This window comes from Amyelois transitella, chromosome 5, assembly GCF_032362555.1.
Source record: "Amyelois transitella isolate CPQ chromosome 5, ilAmyTran1.1, whole genome shotgun sequence".
Taxonomy (NCBI): Eukaryota; Metazoa; Arthropoda; class Insecta; order Lepidoptera; family Pyralidae; genus Amyelois; species Amyelois transitella.
In genome coordinates, this window is record NC_083508.1 from 9,456,185 (window position 1) to 9,479,888 (window position 23,704).

The 23,704-nt window shown below is 36.6% G+C and overlaps 2 protein-coding genes across 2 annotated transcripts in view; both read left to right on the top strand.

Annotated features, from left to right (window-relative positions):
- LOC106134523 (ATP-binding cassette sub-family F member 3) overlaps nt 1–23,704 on the top strand; it is a 434,240-nt gene that overhangs the window by 300,553 nt on the left and 109,983 nt on the right. The gene's annotated exons all lie outside the window — the stretch shown is intronic.
- The window catches only part of LOC106134481 (uncharacterized), a 101,978-nt gene continuing 86,623 nt past the window's right edge, over nt 8,350–23,704 (top strand). The window contains exons 1-2 of the mRNA XM_060954852.1: nt 8,350–8,432; nt 8,909–8,948. Of these exons, the coding sequence (XP_060810835.1) occupies nt 8,350–8,432; nt 8,909–8,948 (123 nt within the window). The remainder of the gene's footprint in view (nt 8,433–8,908; nt 8,949–23,704) is intronic.

Genomic DNA, 23,704 nt, shown 5'->3' on the forward strand with positions numbered 1-23,704 from the left:
TGCTCCGATAAATACGGTGGATCGTAAAAATCAATCAAGTTCATGTTTTCTGTCTCAAATGTAACGCACTAACCGTTTACCATCACATGCAACTAAATATTCCACAACGAATGAAATCGATTTAACTAACAGCGACATATTTATCATTATTTACTGCGGATATTTCCTCCATTGTCCATTAAGTCCATTTAAATGGCATCTTCAAAATTTTATTGTAATATTTCTTTTATGTATCTTCACAACCGTTACCATCTGTAATGGAATTCCAAACTTTAATGCGCGTCTACTGGACCATGAAGAATGCGACGTAAAACCACATCCTCTGAAAGCCATTACAATAAGAATAGTAAGTATAGCGGACTGTCGCGATGGAAGATATAAATGTGTCTCATGAAAGAACCAAATTTAATAATTTCTCGTGTGTGAAGATTATGACGTGATTTTAGTTTAACTATATGATAGCTCCATTTATATTTAACTGACTCAGCACTACGTTGTAGCAAAGCTGATGTCCGAGTTTCAAGTTTGTAGCTTCTATGGTTTAGGCTGGGCATAGAAGAGTCAGTCACCCTTATGTAAAAGACGAAATTAATTCCGGGTCCGAATTGATTGGATTTTGCGATGACTGGGCCAAGTATGAACCAATAGGTATTCTTCTTTTGATGTTTGTAAGTATTTAAAATTTGCACGTTAAGATCTCATTATGAAAATTGGAATAAATAGAGGGAATATTTGAAATTTTAAATAAACAATTTTTATTTAAATAAGCATGACATAAACATGCTTTTAACTATATTTTGAAAAGGTGTCGGTGGACGAACTAGCAACCTGTCACTATTTTAATCTCAATTCTATTGTAATATTACCATGACATTTTGGTAAATTGATAATATTTTATTTACAATTAAAAATTATTCTATTAAATTCATCAAGCCAAAAAGCTGAACGTGGCCTATCAGTCTTTTCAAAACTGTTGGCTCTGTCTACTCCGCAAGGTATATAGACGTGACTACATATATGTATGTATGTAAAATAAATATATATTTATAAGATTTTCTCTTGCATGCGTCAAAAATACTAAGGGTCTTTTCACACTGTCCCGTATGTATATCTGATCCAACCCTACCGGATCGGGCTTTTCACGGCGCCGTGGGCCCGGACAAGCCGGCTTATTGAATAACTGCATGAATCACGGTCGTATGCTTGGCTGCATCTAAACCATTTTACTTTGGTTTCGCAACATTTTACTAGGATTATTTGTCTTAAAAATATGTATTGGTGCAAATTATAAGTGAGATATGTATATTTTTTTACTTATTTACCCAATTTACGCTTAGACTAAAAGACTATGAAATAAACTTATGTTTTCTGATGGACTACAACATAACAAGGAAAGACCTTTGAAGTCTGTCAAAATGTGATTAAAACGGCATTTTCTCATTATATCATGTAAACAAAAAAAGAACATAAATAATACTGTTAAATATCTTGCAAGCATGAAGTAACATAAGTTATATTTCAGTCCGTATACACACGTCGGTACTGCACGTGCGATCGACGCGGGTTCGACCCCCGATACCGGCAGTCCCGAGACTCGCACAAATCATGCGACATGCCGCTATGATCTCTAGACCAAGTAAATATGAAATGGGGCCGAGAGTGTAAACTACGCAGAAGACTTTTCAATTGTTTCTAAAATTAACGTTTCGTAGGTTGATCATATAAAACGTGATCACACTGTCATAATAATTATTCCCGACCATAAAGCCGACTATGACGCACAAACTAACCAGTAGACTCCCGAGGCGGTGATGCGCTAAATTTTGCCAAAGCAAACTGCAGCCACTTTTACAGCGCAATAAAATATTGAAATAAAAATTCGTTCGTGAACCGGCAATAAAATAAAACGCCAACCGTTTTTACGGCGCCGACAATATAATGAAATAATCGTAACGGCCGTCGACGTCACTCCGAATTGCCGATAAATCTTCCGCGGGTCATATTGTCCGCACTCCTCCGACCAACACTTTAATATCGAGAAATATCATCTCGGTAATCGAACGCGCACTAGCCACTCGCATAAATCACAGTCCCGCACTCGCCTGTCGTTATTTTTTTAGACTTTCCATTTCCAAATAAAGTCCCAGAGCGGCGGGCCAGCGCCTCCTTCCGGGGCGGCCGATGATTTGTCGGCTGTCGACCATTTCCCTTAATATTGTCAATATTTCAAATATTAATTGTTATAAATCAGAAAACTTTATCGTTCCGCTTTTTATAGCCGCTCTAGGAATTGGATTTTTATTACGATTAAATTAACCATATCTATCATTAGAAACGGATAAGTACAGTGTAAACGTCGAACTCGAACACGGTACGTCCGAGTGGAAACGTGTTAAATTATGTAGGTACACTTAGCGCGTCAATCTACGCACTACTTTGAAAAAGTTCCGCCTATAAAACATTAACAAGCACTCAAGAAAATGCCGGGGCGCGGTCCGTTTGTTAAGTAGTGTCAGCCGGTAGTTTTTCCCACCTCGAGCGTGGCCGAAGGGTCCCTGTCAACGCGATTGGCGAGCCGATATCTCCCAAGAGTGTCGCTCTCGAGCCTCGGGCCTCGGACTTCGGCACAAGATCATCGCAAAGCCCTCAATTAATGACAAACAATGGCGGCCCCTCACGCACCCAATTTTCAGTTGTCGCTCTTGTTTTGCAGGGTGACAGTTGGCACGGGTCGCCGCTCACGCAACGGTCATTCTATTCCCAATGCTATAGACTTGTTAGTTTTCTAACGAAGGTAATGCCAAGATGTCAGTGGAGTCTTCGATGACCTCGCTGCCTGAAATGAAAGTGACATTTATTAAAGTCTCTTAAAAGAACGCTACTACGAAATTGTTTATATAAACTAACAAAAGCTTTTAATTAGAAAAGTAATCAAAACTAACAGAGAACATTTTACACAAATTAAGCAAGCGTTAACAAAACAGAGATTACAGATTTACTCGTGCTCGAATCACGTATGCACTCACTAAATCGGTACAAAGAGAAATTCGCCCGCAAAACACGTCATGGTAAATACTGAGGCTGAAATACGTAGTGTTGTCCGGTGTTGAGGAGATGGGAGCCCGCTCGCGCGCGCCGCTATCGATCCAAGCCGGGAGGGGCGCGGGGGCAGAAATTTGGGAAAACTTTGAAAGTTTCTCGTCTAATTCAGGCTCACGCACACAGACAGCGCGCCCGCACACAGGCACCGTTCGCCGCATAATTTGTGTTTTGTTTTGCGCCCGCTGTTCGCAAAATGTCACGTGTCTTCGACCTACGTGACTGGTAAATCTACTTCGGGTTTTAAACTGTAACAGATACGTGTCAGATCTCAGAAATTTGTAATGTCTGAAGTAAACTTTAGCCTTTAGCCGTCATCTGTGCTGCTGTATTTATTGCTTATACGTTAAACTTATCTTCATTTCTGTTCATAGCTCTATAACATATCCTTTCGGTGGTGGTGTGTTCTTCATTACATTACTTAAATCCGCCACTTTTATATTTAGGTACAGATTTAACATTTTCCTCAATAACAAAACAATACATCTATCGCATCGCCCACCCACTCCCATTCCAGTCACTTTGCAGGCAACAGATCAAAGCAGCCATTACGCATTGTGGACAGAAAGAAAACAATTAGAAGATGAGCCGGGGTGACCGCGCTGTGTGACGGCTGACGTCCCGGAGACAACGCTTCCTGCCATCAAAGAGATGGTGCAATACTATTTAAATCATTGTTCAACCATTTTCTGATTTCTAATGCGCAAAAAAATCAGTGTTGTTGCTGCATTTCAGTTTGAGACTACGAGTAGTAACATGCATTTGATACTAACAAGAAAACTAGATACCATAAAGACCTTGTTACTTTATGTTAATCGTTCTTATCAGGTTCGCTGTATACGCATATATGAAAACTATTGGATAAGATCCTCCTGGAAGCTTTTTACAATTTTTTATTTATGTTAAAATATTCATGTTACACATAGGTGTTATATTGGTAAAGTATCGTACAATTTCTTATATTTATAAATATTGTACATAAAAAGATACTTAAACAAAACAGTCAAAGTCTCAAAAACAATGCTTTGTTGTCAAAAATTAATTATTCGTTTCAACCCATCTTTCTTTTTGCCGCCGAAATTTTCCATTTTCTCATGAAATTTATCGCGGGCATAATTTAAAATATCCTTTGTCGTCAACCGGTTGTTGGTAAACAGCCTTCAAATAAAGGAATTCCATTCGTGGTTGTTGCTCGACAAAAAATCGGGAGAAAAATTGTGCGGCACAAAAAAAAACAAAGCGGCCCGCAATTAGTATGATTTAATGGCCATTTAATTATGCTATAAATGGTGTATTTATCAAAAGATCCTATCTTTTTGTTTTATTTTATCACAAATTTGGTGATAATGATGCGCGCTGATTTTTGTTATATCTAAGTTAGATAAATACATATATTTTCCGCAAAATTATCTCTGCAATAAACTTAAAGTAAAGTAAGTAAACTTCATTCATTGATAAAATTTCAAAAAATACATATCACTTATAACTTGGATATTGGGATACTAAACAAATTGAACATAACAATAACACACTGAGATTAAATTTCATTAATGGCAAAAAAGCAATCAAAGACATTTCGCGAAACTTACCTCCAAATTAGGATCGTTATACATCACGCGACAATTCCTCTTGTGATCCATTGTAATTAACATTCGTCCATTAGTGTAATTAAAGTATTCACTTTCAGCATTCACATTATGATTAACTCGAGGATTTATTGTTTGCTTTGAGACACGTTTACATTGAGAGAAATGTTATTCAAAGACTTTTAAAACATTTTTATGTAGCTTCGTTATAGTGTTGTAACCATATTTTTACAGATTTTAATAATGTATCCGAAATATTTCTTGATCAGTTTTAAAAAAGAAAACCCATTTGCAAACAAAACATAATTGTAAAAAAATTTACTCAAATCTATTAGCCATAAAATATTATACCTAAAACTTAATGTTTGTAACTTTGATTGTTTGTTTTAAAGGAATCACTCATCTTGGGTAATACTAGACTGATAAGTACTCGTATTATCTTCGGAGGTAATAGGCTATGTATGTACCGGTGAAGCCATAGCAGGCCGTTAGTAGGTTATATAAAAATAAGATATTTTCATAAAAAAAAAATAAACGACAGTGTGAAGGAGCCCTAACCAAGAAGTAAGTTGGGATATTTGTCGTTCATTTTAAGTGATGAAATGTGTGCTATAATGTATATTGACTTGACGACGTTGTTCCGCAAAAGTTTCGCTTAATATATTCTTTAAAAATAATATTTTAAAACTCTGATCATAACAATGTATCCAAACATTTTAGTACCTTTACTGTTGCACCGAACTTAGTAATTTACACAATTTTTTTATCTACATGATTGTATGATGAAAAAATAATGTTGATTCATCCTGTATAAATTATTCAGTTGTTGATTAATTAAAAAGGTTTTTTTTACTTATGAATATGCTGAACTAATCAATAGAAAAAAAATGTCATTAAACAATTTCTCAAACCTCTAGTTTCAAAGTTTACAATAGAACATACATACATACATACATACATAAAATCACGCCTCTTTCCCGGAGGGGTAGGCAGAGACTACCTCTTTCCACTTGCCACGATCTCTGCATACTTCTTTCGCTTCGTCCACATTCATAACTCTCTTCATACAAGCTCGGCGGTTTCGGGTACTTTTGACCTGACCCTTTACCAGGACGTCCTTAATTTGATCAAGATACGTTCGTCTAGGTCTTCCCACTCCGACCTTTCCCTCCACACTCTCCTTGTATATCTGCTTAGTCAACCTGCTTTCATTCATCCTCTCCACATGACCGAACCATCTTAACATACCCTTTTCTATTCCTGTAACTACATCTTCTTTCACATCACAACATTCCCTTATCACGCTGTTCCTTATCCTGTCACTCAATTTCACACCCATCATACTCCTTAACGCTCTCATTTCCACTGCATTTATTCTGCTTTCATGCTTCTTTTGCCATACCCAACTTTCACTCCCATACATTAATGTCGGGACCAACACGCCCCTGTGCACAGCCAGTCGAGCCTTTTTGGATAGTTTCTGACTGCTCATAAAGGCATGCAAAGCTCCATTCACCATGTTCCCCGCGTTCACTCTCCTTTCAATATCACTATCATACTTGCCATCTGATGTAAACTTTGATCCTAGATATACAAACTCTTTCACTTGCTCCACTTTTTCTCCTCCAATCAAAATATTACATGCTGTCATTTCTTTCTCCATTTCAAAAACCAGTGTTTTAGTTTTACTTACGTTCACTTTCATTCCTTTCTCTTTTAAAGCTTCATGCATACAGTTTACCATCTCCTGTAACTCCTCCGCTGATGACGCCAGTATAACCTGATCGTCGGCATAGAGCAGACATTTGACGAGTAACTCATTCATCCTTAATCCACTTTTAGACTCTTTCAAATCTGTCAAACAGCTATCCATAAATAGGTTGAACAGCCACGGTGACGCAACACATCCTTGCCTAACGCCTTTCTCAATCTTAAACCACTCAGTGTGCGCTCCGTTTATCCTGACACAAGCACTCGAATCCTCATATAAGGATTTCAGTGCTCGTATTAAGAGACTGCTCACCCCATGCATAGAAAGTGCTGACCACAATTCATTCCTCTCAACTCTGTCATAGGCCTTTTCCAGATCTACGAATGTGCAATAGACTTTTTGACTCTTGGCCAAAAACTTTTCGGCTATGCACCGCAAGGAAAAGACCTGATCAGTACATCCCATTCCCTTTCGAAATCCCGCTTGAGCATCCCATATTTTGTCATCAGTTAATACAATAGAACATAATATAATGAAATATTACATCTTTCGTTTTATTAATGTAACATCATAATTAACACAAACAAATATATATGAAATGTTGTTTCAAAATCCACATACTTATTTTCCAAATGAAACAGATTTCTAAGAAACAACGCTGAATTTTCCAGACATTCTACATTGAAATTCGTGTAATGAAAATAAGGTATGAGTGGTGCGAGCGTGAGTACTAACCGACATAGGTTAAGGGGTTGTCTGAGGCATAATTACCCGCCGTTAAAGATAAAACCGAGCGGGTAAATTGAAATGTGCTGATAGGTATCAAGTTGTACGTCTCGAGTAGTAGATCGTGGATAGTGCATGAAATATTCAGGGAAGACGCGTCGGTTTAATAGCTACTTGAAGGGTGTGTTTTGCTACTGGTTCTCTTCAGTTTTAATCATAGAAATCATCAGGTCGGCCATAATTTCACTAGAATTATCGCGAACATAGTTTAATGGAGCCTCTACATGGACTATTTGTTACGTTGTAGGCGAAGCTGCGAAAGATTTATCTGAATATATTATATAAATAATATCATCATATATTTAAATAGTTCGCAGCTTCACCTACGTCTGTGTGAAGGGCAAAGTCTCAAATTTTCCATTCCCGTGGAAAATTCGGCGAATAACATACACACCAAATTTCCATGCGCCGAATAGATTCTGCGCCTAGCTAGCACTAGCTGCACCTTTTTGTCTGTAGTATGCAAAAGTATTACATACCTTCCCATATTTACATTTGATTTTACTGCTCTAAGTATACTTATGATCAAAGATTTAGTCAATGAAACAGAAAGTACACTTTCAAATCGTTAATTCCTAAGTAATACGTCTTCTGTTTACTTAGAAACAGACATGTCTTTAACAAGGTTAATATGACGTTCATTTGGGGCTAGTTTAAAAGTGTGGTGGCAACAAATAAAGGCGTTAGCTGACACTCAGTAGTCGAGGCACGATGCGGGATCAAGTGGGAGGCTTGAATCACACGACGCGAAAAATAACTATTTTTACCTATACGTAAACAAACTTAGTCATTGAAATATTCATAACAGAATATGGCAATGAAATTTTAAAATTAGTTAATAAAAATTTAAATAAATTTTATGCAATTGCAATAAAAAAACAAAATGCTTTTGAAGTTAATTGTTATTTACCAATGAACTACAAATAATAGCGATCACTGTTCAACATTCATTGGGACAAAGAAAAAATTAAGGCACTATCTATTTTTCGCCGAAAGATTATAGCGACTTGAGAATAAAAGACAATAATTTCTGTGTACATTCACATCGTTAAATGTTAATTATATAACTTACACAACAGCGGTTTACAATGTTGCCACCCCATTTAATTTGTTGTATTTCAAGAAAGACTCAAATTATTGTATTTTTTTTTTTATTTTATTGATACTATGATCTTTGTAACCGCAAAATCACCTAGTGTGAACGCGCTCAGTCCACCTCACAGAAAACCGAAGCAAAGTAATAAGAAAAGGTAGAAGTGCCCCATTGAATGATAACTCCGGCCCTTTGTCCTGAGTCCGTCCTGACGAATCGAATTAAAAGGCTTATTGTGTCTACGTGACAGCTCTTCACTTCAACCCCTCGGGAGACGTTTTTGTTTCAAGCAAACTAAAATATTACCGTCCATTCACTAGATCCGGCCCAGCCCCGGCCGGATTCGCTACTTGATTTTCTACTCAATTTTTAAGGCACCCTTAATTAAGAGTAGCGCTTTATTGCCAGCGAAAATTCTTAATGCGTTAATTGTCGAAATGCAATCTTGGAGGGATTTCTAATCAGTCAAATGCGCCATATTTTAATTCTGATTTCGTGTTCCAAAAATGGGTGTTGCTAAATGAATTTAATAAATGGTGATTTATGTCGGTTTTGATTGATTAGCGTAAATAAGATGTTCAATTAAAATTTATTGTTAAAAATATTAAATTCTGTATTTTATTTTTGTTTCAGGCGTCTTTACGTCAGCGAATGCCTTCTCCTGGTGATCAAGGTAATAATAAAAAAAAATAATCTATCTTATGTTCGTGTATACTACCATAGCTTGTTGACATGAATATTTTATAAATTTTATAAAATTCTTTGTCAATTCTTTGCATACAATTTTTCAGGAAAAGTATACGAGTATAAGTAAACATAAAACTCAGTCAACGTTATTGCTTATACACCGGTGACTTCAATTTAGCAATATTTGCTTACAAAAATGCACTAAGAAAAACGTCCCTCGCATTAATTATTCATCGCCTCCCACGACTCGGTTCCTTGCAGCCGTCCAAAAGGTGTGCCATAAAAATATGTAGTAAAAGCGAACACACACATTAATGAGAGCTATGCAATATTTATACACAGACCCTAATTGCTGGGGTGGAGAGTGGAAAAAATGGGCAATTTCACGTAATGTAATATGTATATTTAAGGTAAAATTTCCTAAACCAGCGCAGTGTCGCGGCCATACTTATTACGAAGCCACTTCAAACGTCTTTCTGTGCGGTTTTGAGTTGGAAGTTGCTCTACTTTGTGGTTGAATTAGGCTGATTTATATTTTTTGGAGTTCCGGTTATAACTTTTGCGTAATACCATAAAGGGTGATGTTTGTTTATAATTAAAAAGATTAGGGAGGTGCTAAGTAAAATTTACAAAAAAAAAATATAAAATTTTAAAAAGAAAATATTTTGCTAGTTTCGAGTCAATCACAACAATATATGATATTTATTAAAAAAATAATTAATCAATTGTACAAAGATAAAAATCTGCCTACGCATTTGATATTAAAAAATATTTTTTATTAATTACGATGTAGAGCGCCCTACACGCCGGCAACCAATAAGTAGCCAGGATTTTATTTTTTCAATATGTTTAGGCGCTCAGCCCTCCCCTCGCCACAATTTCCTCTTGACGGAAACCCTCAATCTAATGATACGGCTGTGTTAAAAAACACAAGGAAATTTAATAACGCCGAGAGGCTCCGAGGAAAACAAAGAAAATTTAATTCCGACGATTCCCACATGCTCGATATCGCTGAGAAGTTGCGCCCTTGTAAGTTGGCGGCGAAAATTAAAAAATATTCGAAGGTATAAAGATTTACATGGCAACACCGCCGCTGTTTATTGCTGAAACTTGCATTTTTATTTTCTGTGGAAGTGGATGGCGTAACTTTTTTATACTTCAGCTAGTTGACGTTCACTAACGGTACGGTAAGGGTAATGAACATACATACCACGTTTCTATCCCAAAGCAATATTCACAAGACTTTCAAATCTATTTCAATCAATTTCAAATCTTCAAAACTGAACGCAGACTTCACTACGTTCAGTTTGATAGATTTGGAATTCGTAGTGAGATAAATTAGATTTGAAGAGAAGTTTTCAAAATTGGTATTATTATGGTCAAAAGATTAAATAATATTAATATTAGTTTAAATTATTTAATTAGGTATATTTATTATTAGTACTTTTCTGATTAATTATAAACAATTGTATTTAATTTAGTATTAATCCTTATCCAAATAAATATTAATCTTTATTAAAGCAAGCTCAAAACATATATTACCGCTATATTGAAATTAGTTTTGTCTAAAATGTCTTCTAAAAACACGTCTGAAATTAATTTAATATATTTCTATGACATTTGTCGCAAACATTCCCCGGGGAAAACCAATAGCGGAAATCTGCATATCATGTTACGGGGACTTTTACCCTAGCAATTATCCGGGACAATGCTTAACACATTACAAAGGTAAGCAAATTAGTTCCGCACTTAATGATCCGACAAAGCGCGTAAATCTTTTTAAAATGCGCACCCAAAGTGTTTCCTTTTCCGTAGGGCAAACGGTGTAAAAAAATATTTGCATAGCGGCCCCGCATATGCAAATCCGTGTAGGAAACCGTCGAAAATTGTATCAAATTGTTCCAGCACTTTTAGACAATTTGTCAAGCGAGCAATAATTATAACGTGCCCCCCATTGAGATGAATGGCTAATATGTGGGAGCGAATGACAGGTGCGGTGTACGCTCTTTTGAAACAGAGTGGGAGGTTGACGGCGGGCTAATTTAAATATGGCAAATAATACGTGTATTGGAATATTTTAACTGCTTATCCTTTTTCTTGAAAGTAATGAGACTTAGGGTATTACTGTTTAAGTCTTTGCCATTAATTACGCATTCGTCAATATAATCAAAACATATTTCGGAGTATCATTCGTATAAATCGTAGCATGCTCCACGAGAAATGAGAAATCGTAGCATGCTCTACGAGAAATCGTAGCATACTCTTCAAGAAATCGTAGCATGCTCTACGAGAAATCGTAGCATACTCTTCAAGAAATCGTAGCATGCTCTACGAGAAATCGTAGCATACTCTTCAAGAAATCGTAGCATGCTCTACGAGAAATCGTAGCATACTCTTCAAGAAATCGTAGCATGCTCTACGAGAAATCGTAGCATACTCTTCAAGAAATCGTAGCATGCTCTACGAGAAATCGTAGCATACTCATTTATTATAAAAATGAAAATGATATTGCAAATATCATTTTCATTTTTATAATTGGTTTAATTATTTTATTATAAATATACTTTACAAAGATCAATTACAAAAGGACATACATAGATCATGTATTTATCTCTTACGGAATAATAAGTGCTAACAGTCTCGAAATACTGAAGGGTCTTCAGTTTTAATTTCAGCTGAATGGTTTAAATTAATGATTGAATTGAGATTCAGATAGCGACAGATTGCTAGCTCATTGCATTCAAAAGGTAAGAATCCCAACTTTATAAGTTCCCATAATGACTGACTTTTACAATCTGCACGGGAATAAAAGCACCTGTCATCTGCTACCATTAAATCTGTGAACATTGCCAAAACCACACAGCCAATAAAAGCACCAAATCGATTATCCCTCCCATTTATCGAGCAAATAAAATAAACCCTTCACCGTCCGATACAAAATGGACGCTTCCATTCCCACGGTTTTCAATAAAGAGGTCCTCGAATTAAGCCGTGGCATCAGGCGGCCTGAAAAATGTTATTTGCCACCTGTGGAGCCGCGCGTAATCGTATGCGTTTATCTGTGCCGCATGCACTGGGCCCGCGGCCGTCCTGATTGCTACATGGATATAAAGTGTTCTGCAGTGGCACTTCGAATCAAAATCGCAATCGTCAAACTGAAGAAGCAGCGAACCGGATAAAGTGAAAAGAAAAATGTTGAAAAGCGGATCTCAGGGCCCGAGGCATTGTGGCGGAGGTTGCAACTGGGAACACGAAAAGATAAGAGAGAGAGAGCAGTAATTGTTCTAAACACAAACTCCTTTTTTATACAAAGACTTAAAAGGACCCAAAATTGAGAGTATTTATTAATGCAGATGCAAAAATCATAGATGCACAGACTACTTTTCTAAATTCATAACATAAAAACTTTAAAGTATCCTAAACCGAGAAAAATGAATGCGAATAAAACAAGAGAAGTATGCAGGGATCATAAGATTATTAGGATTTCTATGAAGAAAGATGTACTTATATTTCTGTTTATTTGATTATTTTATAACACACGTCCCTTAAACTTGCGTCCATATAGTTTACTAGATGTAAATAAAACCGAACTAATGTATAGTTTTTTTTAGAAACCAACAATAGGGTTGATTTATTATGTATATTGCGTCTGATTGGCCGATCAATTTATATTTTTCATCAATTTTTTACTACCTGGCTATTTTTAATAAATATATACCCTTGCGGGGAAGACAAAGCCAACAGTTCCGATGAGACTATTTACAATAACCGACACATTTCATCTTTTCATGACTATTAGGTTTACCTACCCTGTGAGACATAATGACACGATGTCTGTATGTGCAATATATTTTAAAGCACATCAAGTGTGCAGAATTACAACGTCACATCTAGCCACATCGAATATACATCCGCGTGGTCACGTCCGCCTCGTGCATCCGTTCTGTTCCGATAGAGTGCGGCCGGACCGGCAATTATCATTCACGGGCAATGACTGGCGTCCACCGCAGCCGGCCGATACACCGGACCGGACGATTATCACGCCCATTGCGTCCGATAGACCGGCCTATTCGTTGACACCTGATCGAGTGGGCGCGCTCTTTTTGGAAAATAAATTAATGTGGGGTTTTTGATGAGGTTTTCGGCAATTTCCTTAACGAAGTGTAAATCTTCCTTGCACTAATTTCGTGGCATCAGCTTTATCTGCCAAATGTTTAGCTACTGAAGTACGTCGGTAAGTTGTTGCTGGAGACATCTAGAAGGGTGCTCCGGCAAGTATTTCTATAAGCCAGTATTGCGGTATCCTTCGATATGCTAAGTTCTTAATCATTTAGAAAGAGGCAGGTCTGATGTGAAGATGCTTTAAGGATGGAAGCCAAATTGAGACCTGTGGGACATCAGTATGGATTTCATAGAGCGATGATATGCAGTGTTCTTTTTTTACTTTAAAAACGCGATCATCCATACTATTAAGGTATCGGGAGAAAAATGCTAAGGAAATAAGATATTTATAGAAATGAATAAAGTAAAGAATGGAGATCTACATTTTATAAAATTCAAATGCATGACAAAAAATTAGATGTAATACTAACATTTATTCGATATCACAATGCGCTGAAAATATATTTTTAAAAGATCGAATTTTCCATCTATCCACGAACCTTCCTCAAATATTTGCCCGAAGAGATTTTCCCACGGTTATGAGGTCTTAATAGTGAACCGCCGTCCTTTATGAAGCCGAGCGGACACAATAACGATAAAGGTGAGCACAAAATCCGGACAAAAAAGGCGACGGCTAGTGCGGGGCAAATAGTTCGTGAAATTTCCGAGGGGCTAGCCCCACTACACGGGACACTTTACGACGGTTCTCCCAGTAAACCTACCCATTATGTCGGGTTAAAGGATCTTCCTACTCGAGTTATAAAGATGCCGAACGCCAAGATTTGTTGCCGGTTTATGGATGTAGAAGGGTTGCACGTATTATGATCATGTCGAGTCGAGAGTACCGTTTCAAGAAGTCAACATTGCGAGAGTGATTGAGGGTTTTTGAGAGGGCAGCACGGAAATATGAATCCTGTTTAGAATTGTTTTGTATCCATACATTTTCATGGCGAAATTATTTTATGTTTTTCCATTTCTGGTATGAGATAAGAATTATTCTGATTTCCGTTATGAATGGAATGGAAATGAAATTTAATAGTCGTGAAATTAGCCACAAGCTAGCTAACACTCAACAGTACTCAAAAGACGACACCAAGCGTTCGAATGCAAACCAAGGCAACAAATATCTTCTTACTTCTAAAAGATGTACAACTCTTAGATCTTAAGCAATAGAGTCTAATATCTTACAGCGATAGGATTCCTGTAGGCATTGCAAGGTTGGTAGTCAGGTGAGACATCTAAGGCTAATTGTACACGGCATTTGTGCCGGTCCAGTCCAAACACGGCCGAGGCGAGTCAAAGGCGTTCACTGGTGTTTGCTGGTCTCACGTAAACAGCTAGTTTACAGTTCCTTTCGCCAGCTGGTCTGGGCATCTGTGCCGACGTTACGTGTATTCTTGTTTTGTAAAGCGTAAATTCTGTTGGTCGAACAATTATGAGAACTATGTATATGTGTACATTATTCAGGTTTGAAAAAGTATAGCTTTTATTAATGAAATCATTTTCACTTTGACTAACATTAATTAGCTTTCTTATTGTTACCTCTGTTTATTTAGCGTAAAATTTCGAGAATTTTTTTATCGCAATCAGTTAACTGTTGTCATACATATACACTTAGGGGCCCACACAAGAACAACATACATATCCATATAGTCATGTCTATATCCCTTGCGGGCAAGACAGAGCCAACAGTCTTGAAAAGACTGACAGGCCACGTTCAGCTTTTTGGCTCGATGATAGAATTGAGATTCAAATAGTGACAGGTTGCTAGCCCATCGCCTAAAAGAAGAATCCCAAGTTTATAAGCCTATACCTTAGTCGCCTTTTACGACATCCATGGGAACGAGATGGAGTGGTCCTTTTCTCTTTTTATATTGGTGCCGGGAACCACACAGCACAAGAACTGCTGAAAGATAAACCGACAAGCAGAGTATTTATAATTTTAGAGGCTGCGCAAGATCTTTAAACGTTAACGTTTTCAAAACCCAAAATGGTACCTGACAATATTAAACGAAATATACCAATTCAAAATATTCCAATCAAACAAATATTTAGAAGATGCAGATATGAAATAACACGAATCGAACCTCAAAGGTGTAGTCGACATTCAGGAAAACATCCAAACATGGTGGCCTGGGCCTGCGGGTCGGGTGAAACCCAAACGCGTAACGGTCAAACCTTTTGACGCCCGCAACCTGTGTGAGCTGGCCCTTTGATATCGCACCTACTCGGGCACCGCAAATGTGTACACAGCTTTATAGAAGATGAACTTCGGAACTAGCGCAGATTTGTGCGGGATGTAGATCGGTTTGTCTATCTCTGGAATATTTACTTACGTGCAAGATGAAAAGCTTTTAGAATCTGAAACCATATTAATATTATAAATATAAAAGATTTCACTTATTTTTAAATTAATAATGAAGAGACGGTGTCAAATATTCTACTTCAATCCTTGGATTTCTCATGGATGCCAAAGTCTTGTTCCAGAGATAGTACAATGGGTCACGTAAAGTTACAAGCTAAAAACATAATCCGTGGTGTGAACTACTCACGCTTATTTTATATCAATGAAAACTTTTCTACAAACATCACCCAATTTTTCCACTTATACCCATCCATTTCACTAACTATATACTTCGGTATCTCTAACATTCTCTATACAAGTACGTACCACGTTAGTGCACCCGCGGGTACGCGAAATGCAATGACTAGATTGCACTTGAGACTTAATTTCATTCCCTAATACGACCCGTGTTTGCCATCCATCCATGTTTGCACGCCACCACATTCATTTTGAACAGACGTTACCATATTTTCCTTTTGTCTAGACGAAATCTTAACGAATATTTAAGCATCTCGTGTTTTGTGATAGTTATTACTGTTTTATGAACTTGCATTAGTGGGTTTACGTTTTGCGCCTTTGTTAAGACAACACTTTTGTATTTTAAAGTTCTTTAAGAATTTTTAACGATCAAGAGTGCAATAGGGATTAAAGGTAAAGGGTAAAATCATTTCTTCAGAATCGCAAACAAACGAAATGTCACTACTTAACATCACCGATATTATCATAAAATTAGCTTCTCTACTTGTTTGTCTTATTTTCCTACCTATCTTTTGTTTGAATTAAAATTTTGTGTTAATAATACCACCTAAAATAACCCCAACAAAACACAGCGTTCATCGAAATAGATCGTAACGAATGTAAGTTGAGCCATATCTCCAAATTGCGCATGTAAGAAAATTAACCCTAACCCACATAACGCAGATAAGTCGCGGGCTCATTTGCTAGCCCGGGTACATCTTGATATTCTTTACCCCTTCCGATATCCGCACCACACGAACAATAAATGGCGTGGAAGAAATAGGGCTGCCTGGCGGATTTAGATTTAACTCACAGTTCGACAGATTAGCCTTGAATAATCTTATACGCATTTTTAAATTTTTAACTCCTGATTTTTAAGCCAATAATAGATATCAATATTGTTTTTATATCTAAACAAAACTAAATTGGCACCCATGTTATGAAATTGACAAAAGCCGATATAAGAACTGAAAATATTCTTAGACTGTACTGTACTATACTATGTTTATAATATTCTAACATGTTTTTATATTTTTTATCTTGTAATACCGAAATGTTTTAATAGATACTTTAATTCCCTTCATTTATTTTTCAAAATCATAGAAAATGATTATAGCCTACCCACTATCAGTTTCTGTATCTACCACATTATATATCTTAAAAAAACAAATTACATACTATCATTACGAACGCTCTGTACCGTAATAATGGTATTGAAACAGCCCTACGCTATCTCGCAGCCCGATATCTTCCATCCGAATTAATTTGAGGACGCTCGAAAACGAACTAAGTTCACGGACTTGTTATTTCTACGTGCAACGAAGCGCGCTCTCTTCTAATCGCGAAGACTTCGAGATAAAATGGCGACCCGTAATTACCATAACGCCTTTGGAAGATATGTGGAGAATCTTAATGGTACGGTGGGTACGTAAATAATGGGCTCTTATGGGAAAGTTGGTAAAGAGCACTGTTTCGTGCGTAATTTTAAGGGTAAGACTCACGTGCTTTTTGAATAATGTGCTAAATACCGACTTGCGTTAATGGCGATGGTTCTGATAACTTTCGTGTTTAAGGCGCTATCTAATGTGTTTTCGTGAAGGCCAATTTAACTGTGAGGTTTGATAGGTTATCTGTTTCATTACAAGCAATAGTTTTAAGGTTGAGAATGTATGTATATAAGTACATCCCAACCGTATATTGGAGATGTATTCTCTAGAAATCTATACTAAACATCTGTTCGACTAAGAGAATAGGCTAATAAACTTGGGATTCTTCTTGTAAGCAATGGCGAGCGGCCTGTCACTGTTTGATTCCCAGTTACATTTAAAGCTATACAGCTGAACGTGGCCTTTTAGTTCTTTCAAGACATTTGGCTCTGTCTACCCCGCACGTGATAATATGTATGTACATATGTAAACATCTCTTTAAAGATAATTATGAAATAGAAAGATCTTGTCTTCAAAATACATATATTAATAACACATTTCTTCATAATAAAAGAGTGTTTGAGAATATTTGAGATATTTTATGTACTTTTTCTGTTGTAATTTCAACCATAAAATGTTCCAATTTTCGAATATTTTTCTTTAATTTAGTATAACTTACTTTTGCACGTGCTTTTTTATTAAATGTTTAAGATACAAATGATCCAATTCAGTACAATAACATTGCACTTTAAGTACGTTAGCTCCATTAATTTCTTAAAGATCATAAAACTATAGAATTGTAAATCAAGCAAGATACAGATAAAGGTGGTTCCAGACGGCAGTTAATTATTAACCGCCGTGTCGCGATCGCGGTATCAAGCGCAGGATGCAGATTCAGATTACGAGTGAATTATGAGCTATTCCTGCAAAATAACGAGAGACTAGAATTGATACTTACCGCGCCGTTTACAGTTTATGTCCAGACAATCAGTTGTGACACATTAATCAATTAATGGCAATCGTCTTTACCATTGACAGCACGTACATGCGCATCATGCAGCTATTCTTGTAAAATAAGTGGATATTAAAATTGATACGTCACATAAAGTTCAACTACAATTAAGCGCAGAGACACATGACCTCCTTAAAGAAGAATCTCAAGTTTAGTTTCGTTTAAATGACAAAATAAGTGACATTAACTATAATTAGGTTACATGATGTGTACCTACGTTAAATATAAGAAGATCATGTGTATAATTGAAAGACGCCTTATATTAAATTAAGAGATTAAAAAAATGAACAGTAAAACAAAGAGAAAATATATGAGTTATCTTTCCGTACCGAACATAATTTGTACAACTCCAGAATCGCGGCCGCCCGCGGCGCTCAGTCCTTCTTTAACACTAGCGCAATTAACGCTGCACTTGGTATATCAAACTGCTATCTTGTTTATGACTATTTTGCTGCTATTGTTACATCCTTAATATTCTTAGCACAGAGCACGGAACGACTACTTATGAATGAAACTTGCCATTCTATCAAGGGAAAATATAAAAACACATGTGGTATCTTTCAGAGCCATTTCAGGCGCAGTGCTGCCCTCATTCATTCATATAATCACGTCTATATCCCTTGCGGGGTAAACAGAGCCAGCGGTCTTGAAAAACTGACAGGCCAAGTTCAGCTATTAGGCTTAATGATAAGATAAGTGCTGCCCTCATTTGAAATAAATCATTTTAATTATTACAAGCAGCTGTGAAAAATCGTCTTCGTGGAATTGTATTGATTTGGTCTTCTCCTAGGGAAGAAGTTAATTAATAACACACAGTTGTGCAGGATAGTCGCCCAGCTTGGATTTTTGATTTTGACGTTCAGTTGACTTAATGTGCAAGTTTTCACACGATAAGCATTACCGCCATCAAGTGGGCCTCAGTCAGCATTTATGAACCTAATTGTACTCTTGGAACGTGTACTCTTTTAAGTCGTATACATTAACCACTCAACAACTGACTCTTGTCTTGATATAGCGTTATTAACTACCACATAATTTTTTAAAATTGCACCTGCACTACTAAATGCGTTCACGTATATTGGAAGCAATGTAAATTAGCCACCAAAAACAGTCTCGTTTTCCAGTCGGGCGCCGCGTTTAATATTATCTGGTTCTAAAATATGCAGTCTACCTGCGAGTGCCGCCAGAATATACTGTAATTGGTGAATATACTGCGTCGTTTAATCCGAGCTACACCTCGTGGAATGTTCCAGAATGCAGCCAAGATTTGCAAGCAGTCTGCGGCACCGCGACTTGGCCTCGGGCCTAGTACCGCCTTAATAGGCGCCACAACTTCACCTATACCTTGGCTTTCGAACACCGTAACTGACTAAACATTAAAAACTCGTTTATTTTCTCGAACCCTTTTAAAAACATTTAAAGTTGTAACACCCTCAACCTCCTTCGGGCCGCAAACTCGCTACTGCAAACAGTCAAACTCCGTCGATGAAATTGCAAAAATGTAAAAGAGCTAATGTTTGCTCACCTTAAACCCCTTCCCGACCCCACGGGCTGGCGTGACGAGCCGGATAAAAGGCTTTAATACACCCTCATCCCTTATTACGAAACTTGAAAAAGACAACAATAAAGATCGAATGTGTCGCGGCGCGGGCAATCATACGCGCATCAAAGGTGGCGCGCCTGCAAGCTAGCCAAGTGTGGATCCGGCTTTGTGTTACACCGTTTTGTACCGGAACACAATAATGACAGTACAGAAAGTGGCTAAAATTAATTCATCTGAAATATAATTTAAACATATTTTTTGCGATAATGTATATAGAATCGTTGTCATGTCAAGGGTTAAGGGAAAATTAAATTCATTTGTACACTGTACCGAAAGAGCATACAAATCTGAATCACAAAATACGTGAATAGTAGTTGTTGAAAGCCATTTTGTGATTTTAACACTCTTGCCCTTTCAATCATACATATCAATTCTGTATCCTAAATATTTCCTAGCATTATTGTGTATGGAAATGCCGAGTCAAAAGGCCACAAGCGTTATGAGATCTGAAACAATGCGGATTGTGACAATCCTGTTTCCTTCGCATATGAGGAAATGATATTTGAATGCTTAATGAGAAGTCCCGTTTGTATGTTACAGATATGAATAGCACGAGGTATTATGGAGATACACAAATAGGTTTCCTGTTTCTATTTAGTTTCGCAACTTGCACATTGATGCTTTGTACACTTCAATCGTAAAAAATATTGAATTTGGAATTGTGGGCCACTCTGCCTTCTGTAAAATCAGATCTGAATAAGAGTTGTTTTAAGACACTTGAAAGATTTCTCTTGTGTTTTATTATTATATAAAGAAAGTAACGAATGTGGATAAATCCAAAGAAGTTTGCCATGATCGTGGCAAGTAGAAATATATAGTCTATGTCTCCGGAAAAAAGGCAGGAATTATATATCTGCAGCTTACTCTAAGTCCTTTATTGTTCAGGCTGTGCGTCTGTGGAATGCTTTACCCGTTGACATACGTACCTCACAAACAATACAATAGGTACCTTTAAAAGGAACTTGAAGGAGTACTATCTCTTTTCATAACTTATCTTCATTGTTCATAATATTCATATTATTTAAGCTATTATATAAAGACTTAGAATTCAAGGTTGTATTTGACAAACAACACTTGATACACTTTTCAACGAAGTGATTTTTTGTTAAAATTTAATTCGACACACATTATGAGGCTTCATTCAATTTATTTGATCCAAAAAAAATCTTCAGAATGCGTGCACTAATAACTTCAGGAGCGAATTATAATAAAAATATAAAAACTTTCTCCATTCCTTGACAGCGCGGAACACATCAAGTAGTCATTACCGCCTGGAGAAAAATCCCAGGACTGCTTTGCAAGTCAAAACTCCTTGACGCCGGGTCGGGCATGTGTGCTCTAAATGCGTACAGGTGGGTACTTTCCGAACTCAGGTTGGGAAAAATGTCTAAAAGTAAAGTGAAAATTAAGTCCTTTTTTGTTCATAGTGAATTCTATTCTATTCCAGCCCTAACGAATATGTTCAAGTATTAGTAAATTAATAACATATCTTTACATGATGGGATAATCAAAAAAATATTTTTTACATGATAGCAATTATTGCATTATTAGTACTTGTAGCTCTTCTCTTGTTAGCGTCAAATTGTAAAAAACAACCGAATGTAAAAAGGTGATAAGTTTTCATATCTGTTGGCAGCCAATCGTAAAACTACCAAATATCATGATATAACTTATTGCTTTTTTCAGTAAACCCTGAGCTTCATTCGAACCAGCAGCTGATAACATGACCTATTATGAGAAATAGCAGTAACAATAACTGATAAATCATCTTCACTCTTCTGAACGGCAAACGTTATATTTAAAAGATTGTTATAATTTAAAGTTGTGACCATCCATAAAGAGTGCATCTGCTGAAGAGGAGAAAGTACTCATAATATCAATATAAAATTAGCCCCTGATCCTCTAGGCTGTTAGTGTTACGGAAGACATCGTCTGTCCTTGTTTACCGCGGTGCTAGGTTTTTACGGAGCGACATTTCGTCGTGTTTACGGGCCCGTCACCGTTTAACTGTTATGTCTGAGAACATGCTGGAGAGGGGTGACGCTTTTGAATAGTTGCAAGTGATCGCTTTCTTGGAAAGTCGTAAAAATTAATAACGAAATAATTATCAGTTAATAATTAAACTGACAGAAAAAATAAGGAATGAAGGAATCATTATACTGTACTCGGTGAAAAGCCGAATTCGTGAGAAATGTACTTATAACTCTCTGAACCAATTAATTTCTGCTGAAATAATTATCATCGGCATCTATCAAAAGCAAGCCATAATATGTACTTCGTGATCTACAAATTCTACAAACAACAACATAAACCACTCATAAAACCCTCTTCAAGAAATCAATGACAAATGAATTATGGATTTGCTTTTGGCTTTGCATCATATTTTCCTCGAATAGGTGCGTTTTTGGCTCGCACACATATTTATTGCCATCGAAAACCGGCTTCTGGAAATGTATGAGTATTCGAGTGTGCTTTCCGTGTCGCATTAGGCATAAGTAGTGCTCTCTCCTCACCCTATTAACCGTGATATATGCGCCAATTCTTTTCCCGAATCCGCGAAACAGAAGGGAAGTGTTGCCACATCGCACGCCCCGAACATGCTAATTTTGTATTGATAAATGACTTATCATGTGCTGAGCGTGATGAATAGATTTTTGTTTGAACAACAAATACCATGTAAAAATTTTTCAAGTAATACTTGCAGACTTGGATTTTTTTTGGCGGATTTTATGCGGAAAAAAAGTTATTTTGTTTTAAGTTAGGTACTTCAGTTTGGACTGTAAATAATTAGACTTATTTTTAAAGATTTTTTCTTGTATAACCTACATAACATTTATATGGATCAAAATACAAAAAAATAATTTTACCTATACAATATAATTTTGATATTTTCAATATCGATTGATAATTAAAATAATAAATAAATTATTAGAAAATTTTAAAATTATTGACGTTAACTCGAAATATTCTATCAAAGCTGTACAATATCCCTCTTATGGCTTGAAAATGAAAACAAGACGTAGTATTTGCGTCCTATTCACAGCCGGGGGGCGATCACCGAAAAACCTTTACGCAATCCAGACTAATAAGAACCAAACACGATTCCCAAACGCGATTCACGTGTTCAGACAAAAACTCCCCCCGAAGACACCGTGTGTGATGTATGCAAAAAGGGAATTGAATAAGGTGATTTCGTTCCGCGGGGTCGCTCCCGTAGGAAAAGAACGCGGTAATGGCGAATACAATAAATTTTCATAAACAAATTGCAATTTGATGGCGGCATATCGGAGCGTGTGGGAAATCCCAATAAGGATTGATAGGGAAACAATGTCGAGCGCTGATTGAATGTCAATTTGGATGCGGCTGTTGGTAACGCGTCTAGCGTGAGCGCGTCGCCTTAACGGCTGCGGTTGACGGCTGCGGGAAGGATCTTAACTGGTTTATTTTGTATTCCGTTGGAGCATCGATACATCGACGTATTTCTCATAAAATTGAAATAATCGAATAATAAACTGAGGGGACAAATTGTTGTGGTAATCTAAAACGTTCCGATAAAATGTAAATATCACCGAAGTTTAATATGATGCCACCGAATTATTAATAATTTTAATATGCTGTCTTAAGGTGACCGATATTTATAAAAGATATTAAAAAAATTACGCTTATTTAATGGAAAATTGCACATCTACTAAACCAACAGAACATAATATTATGTAAAGCATTATGTTTATCCCACACATACAAGTGGGGAATCATAACATTACATATTATGCAAAGCCTTTTTGCATTTCAAAAAGTACGTGCAAAGTGAAGTAGGATTTACATGCTATGAAAGCCTCGTTAATTTATTAAATCTTTATTATTCACAAATGGTATGGGAAAGAATTAACATAGACAAGCAAGTTACTTAAAAAAATCTGGTATCCGTTCAAAACATATTTACTTTGATAACATACAA